At 38.5% G+C, this 22,231-nt stretch overlaps 1 protein-coding gene across 4 annotated transcripts in view; it reads left to right on the forward strand.

The window, feature by feature from the left end:
• The window catches only part of LOC115215244 (RB1-inducible coiled-coil protein 1), a 134,059-nt gene that overhangs the window by 92,234 nt on the left and 19,594 nt on the right, over positions 1 to 22,231 (forward strand). For all 4 annotated transcript variants that reach the window (XM_029784483.2, XM_036505384.1, XM_029784484.2 and 1 more), the window contains exons 12-16: positions 1,172 to 1,358; positions 3,912 to 3,993; positions 5,216 to 5,274; positions 7,739 to 7,839; positions 8,396 to 10,016. In XM_029784483.2, coding sequence (XP_029640343.1) covers positions 1,172 to 1,358; positions 3,912 to 3,993; positions 5,216 to 5,274; positions 7,739 to 7,839; positions 8,396 to 10,016 — 2,050 coding nt within the window. The remainder of the gene's footprint in view (positions 1 to 1,171; positions 1,359 to 3,911; positions 3,994 to 5,215; positions 5,275 to 7,738; positions 7,840 to 8,395; positions 10,017 to 22,231) is intronic.

Below are 22,231 nucleotides of genomic sequence, written 5' to 3' on the forward strand. Positions count from 1 at the left end.
CACTTAAATAATAATAATAATAATAATAATGGGGGAGCATCATAGCCATGTGTTGAGAGGGATTCTTTGGGGTTTGAATGATTCACCTCTGGAAACATGGGTGTTTCACTCAACATCCTTAAACAACCCTTAATCAGGGACCTTTTGAGTGGGATGGGTTACTCAACCAGAAGAAAATTCTAACTGGGCCCCACCCACAAGGTCATGCGCTGTTTATCTTGTTATGAGATCACCATGTCGCGCACATATGGTTGTGATGCATGTGCCTGGTGTACCCTTATCAGACGGGTAGTCATGATGGGTATACTGGGCTTCGTATATTTTACCCCAGCGTCACTTTGATGGCATGCACTGCTCTCTCATTCAATAATAATAATATTAATCTTTTCTACTATAGGCACAAGGCATGAAATCTTTTGGGGAAAGGGTTAAGTTGATTACATTGATGCCAGTACTCAACTAGTACTTAATTTATTCACCCTGAAAGGATGGAAAGCAAAATCGACCTTAGTGGAATTTTAATTCTGACTGTAAAGACAGACGAAATACTGCTAAACATTTTGCCCAGTGTCTTAACAATTCTGCCAGCTCTTGCCTTCATAATAATAATGATGTTTTCAAATTTTGGCACAATGCCAGCAATTTTGAGGGAGAGGGTAAATCAATTACATTGACCCCAGTACTTAACTGATACTTATTTATTGACCCTGAAAGGGTGAAAGGCGAAGTTGACCCTGACAGTATTTGAACTCAGAACGTAAAGATGGACGAAATGTTGCAAAGCATTTTGCCCAGTGTGCTAACGATTCTGCCAGCTCAGTGCCTTAAAATAATATTTCATTTACCATTAAAGCAACAGCTGAAGAAATTATAAGGACAGTAGCCGAAGCACAATACCACAGATTTCAAGTGAGGGCACAGACAATTAAATGAACCCCAGTATTTCATTGGTAATTTAATTTACCCCTAGAGGGACGGCTGATAATTTTGGCTTTTGTGAGATTTGATTTGAAATAAAACAAGGCATATTATCTGTCTTTTCATTGATTCTGGCAATTCACCATCCTTGATGATAATGTTGAGGATAACGGTGATTGGGCATCACGTTAGATAACCCTTTAAATGTTTTTGTGATGGTTAACACGGCTGTTTACTGTTTGCTTTTGTCTAGATGGGTCATGTATGTGGAGCAGCTGATTATGGAGAAGGAGAGGAAGATAAAGATTGAGTCTGAGAAGATCAAAAGACAACGCAAACATCTGAAGATTTTACAGCAAGTGCACGATTCAGCCAAGATGTACATTAATGCTTTGGTGGAGATAATACGTCGCAAGAACTATTCCACACAATTCCTAACTGTAAGTAGTCTGTCTGTCTGTCTGTCTCTCTCTCTCTCACACACACACACACACACACACAGAGTAAGATTAATTTCTCAACCAATGTTGCTATCTGAGAAGTTTTGATGTGTAAACCATTACACCGTGCACAATCACCATCACCATTTAACGTCCACTTACCAGTGTTTGCATGGGTTAGATGGAGTTTACTTTGAGGCAGATTTTCTGCTGCTGCTGGATGCTCTTCTTGTTGCCAACTCTCACCTGTTTCCAAGTAAAGTAATATTTGCACGGACATGTTCATACAATATATTAGAAATGAAAGACACTGCTTGTATAATTGTAATACTCATTTACAACTATCACACAATATCAAGACAAAGAGAGAGATACACGCACGCGCGCGCGCGCGCGTCAGGTATCTTTCATTTTCTGTCTAACAAGTCCACTCACTTGATTTAGGTTGACCCAAGGCTAAATTTTTTCACGCTGAGAGTTGCTGAAGCAAGGAACAAACTGCCGGCATCAGTTGTTAGTTGTCGGAGCACTGCATCCTTCAAAACTTCCATGCTTTCTGAGATTCGTCAACACTACACCTGATTTCCTCCCCTCCATACACACACAAGCATGTATCTGACTCGTACATTGTTCGCTTTCCAGACATTTGTACATTACTGCATATACTTTATACGCATTTTCTGACAAGTTGTGGTGCACCTGAGCACTGTATACAATAATTTCATTATTATTATTATTTTAAAGAAGACACATACCCAAGGTGCCACACGATGGGACTGAACCTGAAACCATATAGTTTGGAAGGAAACTTCTTCCCAGACGACCACACTCATCCCTCAGGCATAGCATTACAGCATTATTTTGTACAGCCGCTACACACACTGACCAAGTCCCAACTCACCCTATGTGTTCACTGATCACTCTGCATATCACCAGCTCTACTGCCAGCTGCCCCAGAGTCTCTTGAAATCAATGTGGTTTGAATTGAACCAGTGTCTCTGAAGATGAGAAGTTAACAAAATATCCATCCGCTTCACAGCTGTATTTGCTGCATTAGGTACCAGTTATACACTGAGATCAGGCAGATTGGCTGCAGTTTGAACTTAATGGACCCACTTACTAGGGAATCAGTGGTAGCTATGCATGTCTTCTAAGGATTTCAAGATCCAGTTGGCATGGTTGGGATTGAACCTGTAAAGTTGGAGTGGCAACATATTGACTAGCAGAATTTGAACTTGTATCCAGTACCTTCTCTCTTCTATATTTTAATCAATATGAAAAGGAAAACAAAATATATATATATATACTCTTTTACTTGTTTCAGTCATTTTGACTGCGGCCATGCTGGAGCACCGCCTTTAGTCAACCAAATCGACCCCGCGACTTATTCTTTGTAAGCCCAGTACTTATTCTATCGGTCTCTTTTGCCGAACCGCTAAGTGACAGTGACGTAAACACACCAGCATCGGTTGTCAAGCAATGCTAGGGGGACAAACACTGACACACAAACATATACACACACATTTATATATATATATACATATATACAACAGGCTTCTTTCAGTTTCCGTCTACCAAATCCACTCACAAGGCATTGGTAGGCCCGGTGCTATAGCAGAAGACACTTGACCAAGATGCCACGCAGTGGGACTGAACCCGGAACCATGTGGTTGGTTAGCAAGCTACTTACCACACAGCCACTCCTGCGCCTATATATATATATACTCAATGCCAACAAATTAATAAAGATGTAACCACTATACACACCTGAGGTGTGTAGAGAATATTTTGATGTCCATAAGATTCATCATCATCAGCATTGTTTAACGTCTGTTTTCCATGCTGGTATGGGTTAGATGGTTTGACTGAGAACTGGCAAGCTAGTAGGCTGCACCAGGCTCTAATCTGATCTGACAAGGTGTCTACAGCTGGATGCCCTTCCTAATGCCAGCCATTCTGAGAGTGTATTGGGTGCTTTATACATGTCACTGGCATTAACCACATTTGGATGGTGCTTTTTACATGCCACCAGCACAGGGAGCCAATCAGGCAGCACTGACATTGGCCACAACTACAATTTCCATTTTGATTTCAATTTTACTTGACACAGTAGGTCTTCTTAAACACAGCATATTACCCGACGATTCAAGGGTACTTATTGTTATTATTATTACTATTATTATTACTATTATTATTACTATTATTATTACTATTATCATTGTTAGTATTATTATTATTATTATTATTATTATTATTATTATTATTATTATTATTATTACTGTTATTATTATCATCATTATTATTATCATTATTATTATGAAAGCGGTTTTTAGTCCCAGGTTATATCCAGCAGATATGACTGATGGCTTTCAATAGAGTGGGGTGAGAAAGAGATTTGACTGCTGTTTCTAGCATGTCAAGTGTCACAAATGGGTTACTGTTGGTGCTGGTGGTAGTAACCTTGAGTAAAGTATGGTGCTGCTGTTGCTGCTGCGACTGCTGATGGTGAATGCATATTCCTCATGATATCTACTGTTGTTATTTCTGTTACAGTGGGCCAGAAATGTTGCCGCTACATCACATTCTCTGTATATAGGTGAACTTCAAGACAGACAGAATTTCTCAGAAACATTTAGTGAGTAATTCCTTTTTATCTTCTCTCTTTCATTGCTGTTTATCTCTCAAGATGGTCCTCTTAATACAGCAGACATTCCTGCCATGACCATCTTATTTTTTTCTCTTCTTGGCTTTATGGTGTTACAGACTTTATTATCCAATGTATTTTTTATTAAAACAGTAAGGTGTAGTTTCTGAGAGATTTGATTACTAATTTTAGCAAATGAAATGACCATGTAGAAGCTCCCTTATTGGCTTGTTGTTGGTGAGTGAGGGCTAGTATTGTGTGTAATGAACTTGTTTACCATTTGTTGTTAGATATTGTTGGTTTTACATGTCTTCTGACTCTGTTTTGGGAATCATTGATCATTTAGAAGTTGAATATCATCTGTTGGTCGTATGAAAGCACAAAACATATTGGTGAGGTGTGAAACGAAAACAGACTATTGATAAGAGCTCCTGTCCAAAATGTTTGTCCCTACTTTATCTCTTATCATAAGTACTGCATTGAGTGCTAGGACTCATAGAGTTGGTTACTCGATTTATTTCCCTGGTGTATGACTCAGGTCACAACATTCCCTCTGAATGAGGTGTCACTTTGTTGTAGGGTTACAGCTGACTGGACTGGAATTAAGTGTTTTGTGCAAGAGTACAACACACTGCTCAGTTAGAGTTAGTTAGGGTTGCGATTATGAGTGCAACACGCTAGCCACTGGGCCACACATTTTCACTCTATCTCATATCACACCAATAATGGTTTTTTTGCTGGTATTTCTAATCCAGTTAACAATGACACAGACCATCACTATCTAACCTACCTACATTGGCTATTGCCCTTATTAACCACATAAAGCTCACCAATCTGGAGAAAACATGCAAGGTGATGAGCACTAACTTTGTACTAAATACCAAATACTAAAAATTGACCCACTGGTTGTCTTCTGAACAGATCCTAACATTAATAGATAACTGATCTATAAACGGACACAACTGACCTTTGACTGTTTTGTTGACCATAGCTTTAGTTGCTATGTCTATTAGCTGCATAGTGTGTAAAGGGTCTTGATTGCCCCTTAATTGACCATAGCCTTATTAGCCTGTAAATATTCATGACAGATTAGTGGTCAGCAAGAAAACATTGTAATCCTAATATGAGGTCATTTAGGTTCTTTAGGTCCTTCATCCAACTGTAATCGTTACACCAGAAGCCACTGATGATTATTTGTTTTCTTCCATTGCAGATAAACATTTCATTCAGTCCCTGTTCCATGGCTTACATGATGAACCATCAAAGTTTGCTGTAAGTCAATCAACTGTTATTTATTGTTGTTGATGATTATATATTTTGGATCTTTCCATTTTCATCGGCAGATTGAGAAATTAATTTGTTGTAACTAAACACTTTCAAACTTCGGACACTGGTAGAATGTGTCACATAAAATATCTTTTACTCTTAATATTGTTGAGAAAAGTTTCTATTTACAAAGTTATTTCATGTTAAAGTTGTCGTATTTCGGTAATTTCAACCAATCAATGACGTGTATTCAGCTGAATAAAATTACTGCTGTTGTTTGTCAACAACAACTATCGGCGTTGTATATTTTGTTTGTCACTGTTATTTATGACATCATTCATAACTCCAACCACTCCGTGAGTGTAGTGGGTGCTTTTTACGTGCCACCGGCACAGGTGCCAGGTGAGGCTGGCAACGGCCACGATTGGATTGGTGCTTTTTACGTGCCACTGGCACGGAAGCCAGTCTAGGTGGCGCTGGCATCGGCCACGTTCGGATGGTGCTTTTTACGTGCCACCGGCACAGGGATCACAACTGCAGTTTCCATTGATTTTTGATGTTGGTGTCCTTGACTTAATGGATCTCCTCAAGCACAGGGTCAAAACGGTGTTTTTTGACTTGCCACCTGCACAGGAGTCAATCCAGCAGCCCTGGCAACTGGCAAATGCAGAGCAATTTGTAAATATTTGTGTGCTGTATTTTTCAGTATACAAGTTTGCATAATATATATTGTAAACATGCAATGTTAAGATTCAAACATTGTCACTATCTTTCCAAATCCTGTTGCATTTTACATGGAATTTTTGGTCCTCTAAAGTTGTCTTGGTGTATAAGTCGACCTTTTTTTATTTTGGCTGTAAATTTTGGTCTGAAAAATTTGACATCTATGCTGGAAAATATGGTATATCTTTATATTTTAGCTACATACTTTTACATTCTTTGTTCAATTCCCACTGAGGCTGGCTTTGTTTTCTCATCTTCCCAGCATCAGTAAACAATTTGATTGAGAGACAGGCCCCTGTTAGGGGTCTGTGAAACTTGAAGTTACATGGAACTGAATAGAGCTGTTTTAAATAATATATGTATACACACACGCACACAAAGATATATCATCATCATTTAATGTCCGTTGTCCATGCTGGCATGGGTCGGACAGTTTGACCAGGGCTGGTAAGTTGGGAGGCTGCATTAGACTCTAGCCTGATTTGGCATCGTTTTCTACGGCTGGATATCCTTCCTAAGACTAACGACTCTGAGAGTGTACTGGGTGCTTTTACGTGCCACTGGCATGGGTGCCATTTGTGTGCCACCGGTATCTGCCGCGACTGCGATTTTGCTTGGCTTGATGGATCTTCTTCACAGGCATGACATAATGCCAAAGGTGTTGGTCATTGCCTCCATGAGGCTTAACACTCGAAAGGAACTCAGCACCTTGCCTCCGTGAGGGCCAATGCTCAATTGTTTCATATATATATATATAATATCTTTTACTCTTTTGCTTGTTTCAGTCATTTGACTGCGGTCATGCTGGAGCACCACCTTTAGTCAAGCAAATCGACCCCAGGACTTATTCTTTGTAAGCCTAGTACTTATTCTATCGGTTTTTTTTGCCGAATTGCTAAGTTACGGGGATGTAAACACACCAGCATTGGTTGTCAAGCGATGTTGAGGGGACAAACAAAGACCCACAAACATATACACGCACATATACATATATATACATATATACGACGGGCTTCTTTCAGTTTCCCTCTACCAAATCCACTCACAAGGCTTTGGTCAGCCCGAGGCTATAGTAGAAGGTGTCATGCAGTGGGACTGAACCCGGAGCCATGTGGTTGGTAAGCAAGCTACTTACCACACAGCCACTCCAATGCCTATATAAATAGAGCACGAATGCAGACCCCACACTTAAAAATAATATATATATCTTAGGTGAGTCTATAGTAAGTACAAGATTCCAGATGCTGTGCTGCAGGACTGAACCTAGCAAAATACAACTGACAGACTAAAAATTTATTTCCATTATAATATAATATAATATAATATAATATAAGAAGATATAATATAATATAACATAACAAGTTAAAAAAACAACAAACAAATATAAAGCCAACTATTTGTTTTGACTCACTATACTAGTGAGTTTATTAAAAAATTCACATATATCTTTTCGGTGTCAGGTGAATCATGTCTTGTTGATGACAATCACTAAACCATAGCAATGTTACCCTACTTCATTCACAGAACCACATAAAGGTTCCCTCTCCTTCCCTACTCACTGGGCCAAATCGAACTTCTACCTTTTTTTGAATCATATCAATTATTTCTCCCTATTCAGGGTGCCTTATCAACATTCCTTCATACTTAAGTCATTTCAATACTCTTCACCCTATTTATTGAGCCATGTCAATGTTCTTCTCCACCCCTGCTCACAAAACCTTATCAATGTTTCTTCTTCACCCTACAGACAACCCCTCCACGTACTTTCGATCACAACATCCCAGAGATTACAAGTGATGACATTGAAAAGCTGAAAACGGCTGTTCCAGAATTAGCCAGTTCACTCGTGTAAGTTTACATTGCTTTCATCTTCTTGCTGTTGTAGTTGTGTGGGTAATGTGGTGGTGATGCTGAGCAGTTTGATGCCAGGGTGTGTGTGATATGGGTCAATTGTTTGGGTTCTGCCAGCCCGTTTTGTTTTTCCTTCCCTAGCTTTTATAATTTACTGTTGGTTGGAAGTATCTTTTACGGGGAAGGGTCAGTATCCATAATTGTTTAGTGTGTCATACACAGGCTGTCAGTGTCACTCGAAGGAAATTTTTTAACGTTGAGTGGTTAGTGGAGTGATAGAGAGGTAGGAAGCAGTTACAAGGTGATGTAGTTCTTGGGTAGAAGGATTGTTACAATGCTTGGGTTAGTGTTAGAGGACGAAGGGGTTAGAGCAGTAGTGAAACCAAGTTTGTGTGGAGCCAGATAAATGCTTGAAACTGTGTCCCTGAGAGGTCAGTCATCCTTTAGATTTCCTGTTACTTATTTATCCACTTTTGTTAATTAATCTTCTACTGTTAATTCACTGAGAAAGACTAAATTTTTTCTTCTTCCTGTTTTTAATCCTGTTTTCCAGAATGCCTCCAAAGAAAAATCTTTATAATCAACTTTGTGTGAATGTCAGTAAGCAAGTGTTTCAAGATCTTCGTAACATTTCTCCGGAGTTGGTTGAAGATAGGTTATCCTTAAAACTGACCAACAAAGAAGAGCAGAAGGAAGAAGCCAGTCAGTCAGCATCTGCCACTGATACTGCTACTGCTACATCTCAGAACATCTGTCCATTTACTATTGTCAACTCACCACATACTCAGAGTAGTGACAGTTATTGCCAAACCCTCCCCGTTGTTGATTTTGGCACGCATTCATCTGATGCAGCAGCTGTTGCCATTGATGAAGATTTTTGCATAGATAAAGAGGATTTAATGATAAAATCTGGATCTCCTGCTAAACAGGTTGGTGATACACAAGCAGGAGCCAGTGACAGCTACCGTCTCTCCTGTGACACCGATGCAGTCAGTCAGAGCGTTGAACAGAGCAGTGAGAGTGTTTCAAGTCGAAGACATCACTGGAAAGGTCATCTGGCATCAGACACCTCTCCTGAAGTGGAAACTTCACAGGAATTCACAACAGCTGATTTTTACTTTGATGAATCTATGCCGTCGTCTATTGAAGCTCCGTTACATAAGGGGATACCAAAGGAAGACCTACAGAAGATGCTGCAGGAGAAGTGTGAACTGTCGGAGAAACTCTCTCGAGAACTGCAAGCCTGTCGTGCCAGCTTTGGTGTCACGTTAGACAAACTGAAGGCTCTTAAAAACACCACGGAACGCAGCCTGCCAGAGTTCCGGGAACAACTGTGTGAACTACATGAACTGATGCGACAAAATCAAATTGATTTTATAAGAAATGCAAGTCATGTTGAGGAAAACCTCATGGATGCTATCCGTATGTTCAATGAGAATAAAGATAAAGAGCGTGCTGATAATTTCTTGGCTTTCCAGAAAGAACACGAAATTGCACTTCAGATGATGACTGAAAAATTGGGTAAGGCCAATGAACAGATTAAGGAGATGGAACAAGAAAACAGTAGTCTTGAAGAGGAGCTGAGGCAGAATAAAAACCAGTGTGAGTTGCTTAGTCAAAAGATAAGTTTCTTGGAAGATGAGAAAGAGAAGAGTTTAAAGCAGTTAAGTGATAAGTGTGAGGAGATGGAGGTGAGGCTTGGTAAACAACATAGTGAGCATCAGGATCTCCTTGCACAGAAAAATGAGGAAATGTCTGAGAAAATGCAAGCTGTAGAGGAAGCAAAGCAGCTGCTGATTAAAGAACACACCGCTTCCTTAGAATCCCTGAAATTGGATTATGCAAACTTAGATGAGAAATATAAGTCGATGCAGTCCGAGTTAAATGAGGAGAAAGAGCAGGCATTACATTCACTACATAGTGAACTGTCCATCACTCATAATGCTGCCATGTCTGAGCTGAACCAAAATCTCACTTCCAAACTGACTGAGTGTGAGGCCAACTTAAAACAGACTCAAGCTGAGCTGCTAGAATACAGGCAGCTTGCTGCTCGGCCAAAACAGTGTGTTGGTCAGTGTCAGACTTCCGAATCTGTGATAAGTGTAGCTGATTTTGAGCAAAAACTCAGGGAATCCACTAGTGACTATGATACCAAACTTGAAGCTGAGAAAACGGTGAGAATCTGTTTACTTGCCTTCATTTTCCTTTTTGTCCCAATTTCTTTTGCTTACATGTTTTATGGTAAATAATTTCTTACCTACATTTGTGCATACATACACACACATAATTACACACTCGTGTGCACATTTACAAACCGCAATTACACACACCTACAAGCATATATGTACAAATAATGTCTAGGATGATCTGTCTGTTCAGACTTAGGTTATTTATAACCTTAACATACATTATCAACTTAGCAGAAGATTAACCTTGACTTATACTTGGGATAAAAGATATGTTGTATATATACATGAACCCCACAAGCTATGCAACCCCTTGTTTTAATCATGTCTCAATGACAATGTATTTTATTTGTTTTTATGTGAAGAGTTTGAGAATAGTGTAAATAGAATAGATTACATTCTAATTTTAGGTTGTTTATTAAAAGTTATTTGAGATGATTCTGGAAATCTATTTAAAGTTTCAGTCAGCTGCTTCCTTGACCGGTGTCTTCCAGTTTATTAAAGTGTATCTATTTTTTAATGTTTTCTCCCTGTGATCACACACACATACACACACACACACTCTCTCTTCAATATTTTCAGTGCTGCAAATAATGTAAAAATGTTATATGTTTAGTGTAAAGACAAAAGGTCTAATGCAGAAGTATTTGTTGGTTTCTGTATTTCAGCCACCCAGAAGCACAATGTGTATTTTTTTTTTTTTTGCTAACTGGCCTTTTAATCTATTTTTACTCATTCGGGAGTTGTTTGGTTGTTAATTTTTACCTGTGAAGATGTAAAAATGATACCTCACCTCACAGTGACACTTTCATTCCTCTGTGTGATGTCTCACTTCTCTGTAACAGCGACACACGTCACTGTGATGCTGCACCTCTTTGTGACACTATCTTGTTGCATCATGATACTGATTCACTATGCTGTGACGACTCTCCATACTGTGTGAACTCACCACGCTGTAACGACTCACCACGCTGTAACAACTCATCATGCTGTAACGACTCACCATGCTGTAACGACTTAGCGTTTCACTATGACTCACACTGCACTGTGACATCTCGTTACCCTATGATACTCATTATGGCTCTGTCTCATTATTCTGTGAAGATGTGTTATCTCTGTCATGTCTCACTTCTCTCTGTGAAGCTGTCCTATCTCTCACACCTTCCTCATTTTTAATTGAGATTGTAGATGAAAATATTTTTCCAATGTATATATATCTATTTTTGTATAATGGCAGGGATTTTAGGTATATGGCTGAGTAAACCAAAGATCAGGGTTTTATCCTTGCAGTAGTCTTTGTTGTGCTTCTAGTCAAGTTATATATTCACACCTACTAAATGCGGCTGATGTGAAATATTAGTTCCCATGTCTTAACACTTAATTCAGCCTCATATCTATAATATTTTGGCTACAATAATTTTGTTTTCACATCAGTAGAAACAGCTTGTTAACCTAGGGGTTGGGTGTTAACTGTAGAAAAGACAACTTCAGTTCGAACATTGCGTCTCCTGTTATGTTGCGACACATAGCATGCTGCCATAACTGTGCCTCAGTCTGTTTGGCTGATAATAGATACTACATGTTACAGTTAAGTAGTTTGCACATTCAATAATTCACATGCTTATATCAAAAAATACAGAACCAGCCAACCATGTTATAACAGGGAAAAATACTTGAACTGTTGTAGCATATAAAATGAGACCAGAATACCCTTTCCTTACTCAGTCTGTAAAATCTACTCTTAGCTTACTGAGAATATTCAGTGAGTATCTAAAACTACCAAAACCATCCTAAGTCTGTGATTCCAAAAAAGTTTCATATCAAAACTGCCATCCACATTGCCCCTCCCCTATTCAGTCAAAATAGATGTAGGTTAGGTTCAATTTCTATTCTTTAGAGTTTCTCCTTAAATTGTTAAACCTTATTTTTCTTGGTGTTTCAATAGAGTAACACCAAGGGGTTTTCACTGAAACCCTACACATTCCACTATGTGGTTGTTTTTGTTATTGCCCAGGGCTTCTAATTCCTGCTGTAGCTGACCCCTGACTTGGCTGTGGCTAATCCAAAAGTATATCCCTCTGTTTTGTTTATTGTTATTGATGCTGGTGGCGGTGGTGGTGGTGGTGGTAGCACAGATGCAGAAGTGAGCCAGATATTTTTGTGGTATCTAGTTTGATGCCTTCCTGTTGTATGCTAAACCTGCTATGGTAGGATTTTGTCTTTCATCACTTCAGAATATCAATTAAGTACCAGTAATATATTTGGGTGAGATTTAATCTCCTTATACCTTTTTTTTTCTTTGGTAACTTAAAAAGTAAATTAATTTTTTTTTCATAATTTAGATACCCCACACCAAGTTCTTTGTGAGCTTACTCATTGTTTGGCCAGTTTCCATTCCTTGTTGGAATCATCTCACTTGATATTTTGTTGCTCTTGTTCTTGAAGAAGGCATAAATGTCACACAATTTCCTATCATAACAAAGCATTTCTGTAAATTAGCCAAGTCAAGTGTGTGTGTGTGTCTGTGAATATATATATATATATATATTTACACACATGAGGTGGTACTGAAAAGTTGCTAGCTTTAAGCGTATTGTGGAAGGCTTGGTTGGAGGCCCAAACTTCCAAGTTCTTTTACAGGGCTTACAGAAACTGAACGACTGCTGTAATAAGTGTGTGAATCTGAGAGAAGGATATATTGAATAAAATCATAATTAACTAATCCCCCCGTATTTTCTTTCATCCAAAGCTAGAAATTTTTCAGTATCCCCTTGTATATTTGTGCATGTGTGTGAGAGAGCACACACACACACACACACACACACACACACACAATACTCTCATCAGTTAAATGGTAGAGTTGTCATCTGTTATTTAAACCCTGATTGAATAACTGCAAATAAAACTGCATGAAACCATTGGTATGGGATTACTGAATTCTGTTAAAAGAAATTATTTATTCATCCATGTAGTGTTGAGCACTCGTTCTTCCAAAGTTCATCACTATCTGTCTAGCTGTATGTATATGTGTGTGTATATTTTTATAAAAGTATATTTTTGTATGTGTACGTGTGTGCGTTTGTATATATATATATGTATATATATTTGGAGAGAAGATTTTTTCTCAAAGAATTAAGACTGAGAAAAGAACCCTTTTAGAAAGTCGAAAGACACTAACCTTTGGGAACTGATTTCATAAAATGTGTGTGGGCTTTGCTTTTATAGATGTGCAAGCGCTTTCAGTTCTTAACGTTTTCAAGCACGTGTTATTATATATAGTGAAAGTTGTTTTCAGTAAAATTGTTGTTGACTATTTCCAGTTTAGCTTCGGACTCAGAAATCTTATGAAATATTCTTCTTCTGCCTTCCGGAGAAGGCCGTTCTCTTCATTTATTTTATGAAGAGGGAAAATTGTAAATTTTCCTTGTGCACAGATGTCCAAATGATCACTACGTGGTATGCATCTAAGAGCGAGATTTTTTATTTGAAGTCTATGCACATTTACACGGTTGGTTAGTTTCATTTTTGTTTCCCCAATATAATGTTCATTGCATCGTGGGCATGTTTGTAGAATCCCAAGAACCACATTATTCTACAAACAGCCAAACGCCTTCTTCCATTTTTACACCAGTTCCCAAGTCTCCGATGCACAATCAAGGAACAACAAATAATCAACAGCCGAAGGCAACCCCCAAATCTTAAGAAACTTCTAACCAAAGCAAGATTTGCATCAGAGAAAGAAATGATGCGAGTTACCAAATGTGGAGACCCCCCCCCCCCGTTATGGGACATGTGATTTAATAGAACAGGGACCAACCGAAAAATTCAAGAATGGAAAAGAATTAAAGGTGGATGCAAATATAAACTGCAAATGCAAAAACCTGATATGTTGTATCACATGCCTACGATGCAACGAACATTATATTGGGGAAACAAAAATGAAACTAACCAACTGTGTAAATGTGCATAGACTTCAAATAAAACATCTCGCTCTTAGATGCATACCTATACCTATTTCTTTACTACCCACAAGGGGCTAAACACAGAGAGGACAAACAAGGACAGACAAACGGATCAAGTCGATTATATCGACCCCAGTGCGCAACTGGTACTTAATTTATCGACCCCGAAAGGATGAAAGGCAAAGTCGACCTTGGCGGAATTTGAACTCAGAACGTAACGGCAGACGAAATACGGCTATGCATTTCGCCTGGCGTGCTAACGATTCTGCCAAGCTCGCCGCCTTAGATGCATACCATGTAGTGATCATTTGGACATCTGTGCACAAGGAAAATTTACAATTTTCCCCTCTTCATAAAATAAATGAAGAGAACGACCTTCTCCGGAAGGCAAAAGAAGAATATTTCATAAGATTTCTGAGTCCGAAACTAAACCGGAAATTTAGTAAAATAACAATTTTACTGAAAACAACACTCTAAATATGTGTGTATGTGTGTGTGTATTTATATATATATATTCACGCATACATACATACACACATATATACATATATATATATAAATAGGTGTGTGTGTGTAATTATGGGTGTTGAGTCCCCTTCATATGAAAAAGACAAAATTATAACTTAGAACTTTGATCAATAGAAAATAAAATATTTTTGAGACAGCAGTAAGTGCTGGTGTTTATTAATAATAATCTACTATTCACTGCCCCTCTTAAGTTTGAACCATTGTGCTTCTGTTGGAAATCATTATTGGTTTATTGCCAAAATTATTAAGCACTGGAACAAAAGTGTCCTTGCATTTAGTTACATCTTGTTGTTTCAGGTCAAATTCTGCTAGAGAGAATACTTTGCTTTACATCCTTCTGGTGGTTAATAAAACAGAATATCAGTGATATACTGGTGTCAATTTAATTGACTGTTTAAGGCAGTTAGCTGGCAGAATTGTTAGCATGTAAGGCAAAATGCTAAGCAGCAGCAGCAGCATTTCATCTGTGATTATGTTCTGAGTTCAAATTCCACCAAGGTCAATTTTGCCTTTCATCCTTTCAAGGTCAATAAAATAAAGTACCAGTTGAGCACTTGGGTTGATGTAATTGACCTACCCTTTCCCCAAAAATTATTGGCCTTGTGTCAAAATTTGAAACCAATTTAATTGACTGTTTAGCAGAATTGTTAGACCATTGGACAAAATGTCTTGTTCTCTTTATTGCTTTGAATCCAAATTCTACCGAGGCCAGCTTTGTCTATTCATCCTTCGAGGATCAATAAAATAAAGTAAGTACCAGTTAAGTACTGGAATTGATTTGACTCCTCTCCCACAAAGGCAGCAAGCTAGTAGACTCATTAGCATGCTGGACAAAATGTTTAACACTATTTCTTCTGGCTTTACATTCTGAGTTCAAATTCAACTGAGGTTGACTTTGACTTTCATCCTTTTGGGGTTGATAAAATAAGTACCAGCTGAACTCTGGCATCAATATAAGCAACTACCACTGCCACCAAAATCTCAGGCACTGTACATATAGTAGAAAGAATTATTAAGGGAGCTGATAAAGTAAGTTGCAACGAAATGCTGTAATCAACTAGTCCTATCCCCCAGAATTTCAGGCCTTGCACCTAATATAGAAAGGATTATTATCATTATCATCATCTTCATCATCAATTATTATTATTGAATGAGAGAGCAGTGTATGCCATCAATGTGACACTGGGGTACAGATATAGGAAGCTCAATATACCCATCATGACTACCCATCTGATAAGGGTACACCAGGCACATGCATGACATGGTGATCTCATGTCAAGATAAGCAGTGCATGACCTTGCAGATGGGACCCAGAATTTTCTTCAGGTTGAGTAGTCCATTCTACTCAAAAGGCCTCTGAATAAGGTTTGTTTAAAGATGATGAATGAAACACCCATTATTATAATTTTTATTATTATTATTTATAAAATAAAAAATGGCTAAAATAGTAAAAAGGAATATAGTGGACAGTTGACCATGAGGAGTATTTATTGTATTTACCTTAGAGGAGTGAAAAGCAAGATCGACTGTGGTTAGATTTGAACTCAGAACTGTCAGGGATAAAAGTAAGCACTTCAATATAATTAGTATGTTGCTTCTAGTCATCTGAAGGGGCTTCCTGGAGGGTCATTTTCCATTGTTACCTGTAATATAGTGGGGGATCAGTCCACACAACTCTGCACCCCTTCCTCCACCTCCTCACATTTGCAATATGTTTATGATGTAAATTTCTGTGATATGATTGGCTGAAATATAGATTATTCTGAGAGTTGATTAGTTGTCGATCTCCCTCTCACTTGCTTTCCACTTTTTTTGTAAATTTATATCTTAATTAATTAGTAATTACTATGGAAGTATTTGATCTGAGGAGTGAATAGTTATTTATTGAGGTTGTTTGTGGGAGGGGCAGGTTTTACAATCAGGGAGGACTGCAAAGTTTATGGCGACTGTGCCCCCACCTTTTGTGTATTTTATACTATACTACATACAGACACATTTGTAACACACACACACACTACTGCATCATTTTTGCATTTACTCAACCCAGGTGTGTACACACACCTGGGTGTGTGTTACTACTACTAATGTTCCTCTATCATCTCTGGATAAAACTGAAGAAATTGAAACCAAAAGTCTGCTGAGATGACCCAACATCCACCTAACGAAGACATCTCAACTGACCACTGTCCATACCATCAAATGCCAGAATGGCCTTTTATTGTTGTTGCTGTTGTTACCCCAATCTCTTTGCATGTTTTTTTTTCGTTTTTGTTTTGTTTTTTTTTCTTTTAATTGAACGAGACTATATTTTGTATGTTGAGTTTAATTAAATTAAAAGTCATTCCTCGTGTAGGAATGGGTCTCAATTGCCAGCAAACTCGTTATCTTTTGTTCTCTTTTGTTTCTTTATTTTTGTTTTAAAATTTTATTTTATTTTATTTTTTCCCTTTTTAACAATTCTTAACTTTTTTAAAATCTTATTCTAATTTACAACTGCCAAGATTGCACCTGGGTCAATGAGATTGCAATAATGAGCTGAGGTCAGGGGTTATGAGATGAAGTCAGGATTTCATCCCTTTTCTCTGCTGTCCTACTGTGTTTGTGATGAAGTCATTGGCACAATCCACCAAGCTGTGTCTGAAATCTATCTGTAGCATCTGAGTGTGAAGTCTGAAAAACAAAAAAAGCTATCATGTAGGTACAGATGTATCTATATCTAAATAGATGCCCTGTAGTACCTGCAGTCCACATAGCTATAAAAAGATACCATGTAGTGAATCAGTCTTCTTGCCTGTAAATAGCTACCATGAGGATGTGCAGTCCATCTAGCTCAGAATAGATACTATTTAGTGAATACAGTCCACCTAGTTGTTAGCTGTTAAGGTTTAGCTCAGTTCTGTCTGTGGTTCTGTTTCATAAAAAAAAAGCCTTGCAGCTCAGGTTTCATCTCATCATCTCACATGGCTCTAAACTGGCTAAGATGGGAATGTTATTCAAATAAGAAGAGAAAACAAAAAACCAAAAAAAAAACCTTTCATCTGTCTTTTCCATGTGCTGGCGTCACATAAGTGCTTGTCCCGGTCCCACATTAAAAACACCATCACACACTGTACAGTGGTTGGCCTTAGTAAGGGCATCCAGCCGTAGAAACCGAGCAAAATTAAACTGGAACCTGGTGCGGCTCTCCAGCTTGCCAGCTCTTGTCAAACTGTCCAACCCAAGCCAGCATGGAAAAACGGATGTTAAAGGAGGTACAGGAGGATTGGTGATGATTGGGTAGATCTACAAACTGTAACATTTACAGAATTCTTTAGTTCACTTACTCCACTGTTGTGTCATTGTGACCTCACTGTAGTTGGGTATGCAGGGCAGGGGTTGGTTCAGTGTCTGGTTCAATCCAGTATTGATGATGACAGCCATCACATGTGTACCTGTAACTGCTATCATTATTCACTATAATTCTTCCATCACACTACTGAGGTGATGTGGCATCAGACTAGATAGCTTTCCTTTTTTTTTTTTAACCTTTTTTTTTTAGGATTTAGTCAGAAGAGAAAAAGCAGGTGATAGGACAGGTGATAGGAAGAATCAATAATTAGTAGGTTGTAGGCTAGAGGCCGGGTCCTAATATCTGCAACAATGTGGACTTTGAAAAACATTCTGAAGGCCACCTGGTGGTGTTACACCAGACCATAGAGCTGACCAGGGCAGTCAACCTTTTCCAAGAGAGCCACATGAGACTTGGCTCATCATCATGCAGACTGCTCCACTAAAAAAAAATCCATGGTCATTTTTTGTTAAGTGTGCCATTCAGAAAGTCCTATGGGTCACAAGTCACCTATGAATGGATTAAATCTGCTACCTCTCTAGGTCATAGGTTCAAGCCTTACCTATTACGTTGTGCACTGGGTATATCACATATAGCTGCATTAGCAAAGCTCCAGCTAATCCCTCCTCCACCAGCTCTACATTAATCACTGTATTCAGTCCTTCCTTCCTTGAACATCAGTCCTCTGGAGTTCCCATCCTGCTCATATCTTTCCCACAACAATTAAAAATATAGTTTTAAAATTTTCAAGTATGTTAATGACATCAATCTCACCTGTCTCGGGCTTGCAAAGACACTGGGTATTGCCCTTGTCCTCTTGACCCAGCAAATAATAATAATAAAAGAAGAAAAAAAAAAATCAAAAAAGTTCCCATTACACGAAAAATATAAGGAGTTACAGGAGACGGCAAATTGTGGCAGTTGTAAAATAGAATTAGTTCTGCATGTTTACTAATTTTTTTTTTTTTTTTGCCATTTTTTGGTGTTTTTATTAACCATGCTTCTTTCTAACTAATTAACATGGTGAATGATTGCTGCTATAAAGTTGGTGTTTTTCCTGTTGTTGTCTATCATAGTATCCAGAGAAACTGAACATCCTAATCTATTGACCAAGCTGGATCTGTCAAGTCAATGTGGGAACTTTGTGGTTGTACAGATCTTAAATAAGGAAGGACCCATTAGACATTTAATACAGAATGCAATCAAGACATACTTGTCAGGGCTAAAATATTCTTTGATCCGAGATCTGCTCAGTCAGGTCTTATCTAGAGTTAGACTCCATTTCGAGGGTGGGTCTTTTATTTGAACTCCTTACCTGGAAGTTGAAGCTTATCCATGCAGTGCTTTCTTAAGGCATGGATGCACTGGGCAGTTGCCCTGAGGCCCAATTCTGATCTATGTATGTTACGGCATGCTATCAATAAGTAAATACTAAAGTGCCAAGTGCACTGATTTCCCTGGAGGCCTATAATGCTGCTAAGGGGGTCCTGCACTAATGTTGAACAACCATTCTTCAACAAAACTGTTCTAAGAATTTTCTGAAAGTTTCTCTCTTCTCCATTAAACTCTCCTATTTAAGAACTTTAATATATTTGTACTAGCACTATGACCCGGCAATGCTGGGTCATAGTGCTAGTGCATGCATATACAGCTGCGTGTGTGTGTACATACATGCGAGTACTGTCCAAATCTCCAACCAATCACATACAGCTAGCTGGCATTCAATTGGCGTATCAAGTTTCGGGCATTTTGATTGAGTTTTGGATAGAAAATTCACCAAAAATCACTTCTATTGATTTTTTAATGGCTTTGCGGGGTGACTGGGAAAATGTAAAGATGTGCACGACCACCCTTGGACGGTTTTAAATGACCATAGAAAGTGCAAGCCCTCTAACTGAATAATTGTGGATTTGTATAAAGGACACACACGCAGATATTTTGCCGTTTATATATATTTGTATAATATAGAAATATTGTATACAAGTCTATGGGCTTCAGATGATGTTTATATAACAATCTTTCTCTCTGGAAGGCATCCCTCCAACCATCAATTATCTTTGCTGTATTATTGTAAAAAAAAACATCAGTTGATGGTTCAATCTTGCTTAGCACCCGCTTTATGTGATGAATTGTTCACTGTTTTAATATTTAGTGAATCTCAAAATTTGTCCCTTAAATCACTAATGGCACTGCTTTACTGATTTACTGAGGCATCTTGAAAATGAGCTGGTTAATGAGTTTGGGTGATCTTGAAGTTTCATTTTGATTCTACATCTCTGAATCATGCATGCTTAGCCCCTTTAGTAAGGCCAAACCTCAGATGGTGCCCTATGACATTCAATTGGGTTGAGCTTAGGAAGACTGTTGACTCTCCTCTCCCTCTACTGTTACAGAATGTAATATTTATAACTTACCCAAGGAATTAAAACAGAATCTGTCATAAATGAGCCCTTCGCTAGTGATTATCTGTTTTAAGTAGCTCCTCATCATTACAGCCAGCATCCAAGGGTTAACTGTCAATGGAGCTGTTAGCTAGGGATCTTAACTCTCCCAAAATTAAAGGATTAATATTTTTAGAATAAAAAGAGAAAATTAGGGTTTAAAATCTGTTGGAAGGTGAAGTGGTGTGTATGTGTGCACACGTGTGTGTGTGTGTGTGATGGTGATGTGTATGTATGTGTGCTTGTGTTTTGAGAGGTGAATTGGTGTGTGTGTGAGTGTTGCTGTGTAGAGACTTTATATAAATGCAGATATACACTGTCAATGTGAATCTGGGTACAGCTAAACGGGTTGCACTTCCCTTTTCAAAAACTTACAATCCTTTTGTGGAGAAATCAGTCAAATATGATACTGAATACAGATGGAACTAATGTTTCCCCGCAGGACTCTAACTCCATCTTCAGTTACTCAGAGGATAACTTTAGAGAGGTTTGTTTCATGTTTTGTTAGTTACTGCAATTAATGAGTGATTCAACAATACAGTTGCCTAACTCCTCACTCAAAGACTGTTGGGCTGAAGTATGAGGCTGGTTGTATGTGGCCAGGAGGTAAGATCATAACATTAGTTAATAGATGATAGTCATGTGGTAATGTTTGTGGTTACCCAGGAGTGCAGAGTGCATTGCTGAGAGGGAGAAAAGAAACTGATATGAGTAACTGAGAATTCTTACTGATTTATACAGACTGATTTTGGGTCAGCATAAATTTTATGAACTGGACTGTCATGTGGATTGCCATTGTGGAAATTGTCTCATGATTGGTGGGTGTAGATTGGTTAGTTGATATTTGCAGATGACATGGTGCTGGTTGGCTTTCGAAAGGTACTCTCCTGCATGTACTAAACGGGCTCACTGCCGAGTGCAGCAAGGCATGGTTGAGAATTAGTGTTGCGAAGGTTGAGACACTAGGTTCTCTCAAGAAAGTTTTCCCAGTCTACTCTGCATGTTAGTGGAACATCACTGAGACAAGTTGAGACGTTTAAGTATCTTGGAGCTATGTTCATGAGTAATAGGAAACAAGGGCTGAATTTGATGTGAGAATTGCAGGTGCTGGCACAGTAATGGACCAGCTCCAGCATGTGATTCTTGGAAGTGGAGAGATTGGTAAAAAAGTCAAACATGCTATCTTCAATTCAGTTTTCGTGCCTGTCCTTACCTATGGTCATGAAATGGACAGTAACCAACAAAGTATGATCGTGAATACAAGCAGCCAAAATGGAGTTCCTCAAAAGGATCTCTGGAGTATTGTTATTTGGGTAGGACTCAGAGATCAGGGAGTCTCTCCAGGTCAAGCCATTGCTTGTCTGCATTGTGAGGTCACAGCTCTGTTACTATGAATGAGTCACAAATTGGTTTCTTGAAGCCAAGCCAACTTGGCAGATCTGGGGATTGATCGACAGTGAGATGGCTGGGTAATGTCCATGGTCTCAGTTGTTTGGGAATCCAGATGGGAAATGTAATGACAATTGCTCATGGTAGGATCCTATGGAGGAGATACCTGTGAACACTACCCCCATGACCCTCCCAGGAATAATGGATGGAGTATGAGTGTAGGGTGTTCAAAAAGGGAAGTTAGTACAGAGGATGTAGGATTCAAGGTCTTTACTCAAGAAAACAATATACATACCTGCTTAAAATGACGTTTTTAACCAAAATTAAATTGTATATGATTTAGTGTGAGATCAGCTTTTGGTCAAGTGTGGTTATTTGTGCTCCACTCCTACATTAGAACTTCTATATTGAAGATATTTTCAACAGATATCAATATAGAAACAAAGAAACCATCCCAATAAATGTGTGTGTATATTGTCAGTTTTTTCAAAGTTTGTATAAAGAATGGAATACACTGGCAGTAAGTTAAGTGGGAGAGAGAGAGAGTGAGTGAGT

The sequence above is a fragment of the Octopus sinensis genome, linkage group LG8, assembly GCF_006345805.1.
Source record: "Octopus sinensis linkage group LG8, ASM634580v1, whole genome shotgun sequence".
Lineage (NCBI taxonomy): Eukaryota > Metazoa > Mollusca > Cephalopoda > Octopoda > Octopodidae > Octopus > Octopus sinensis.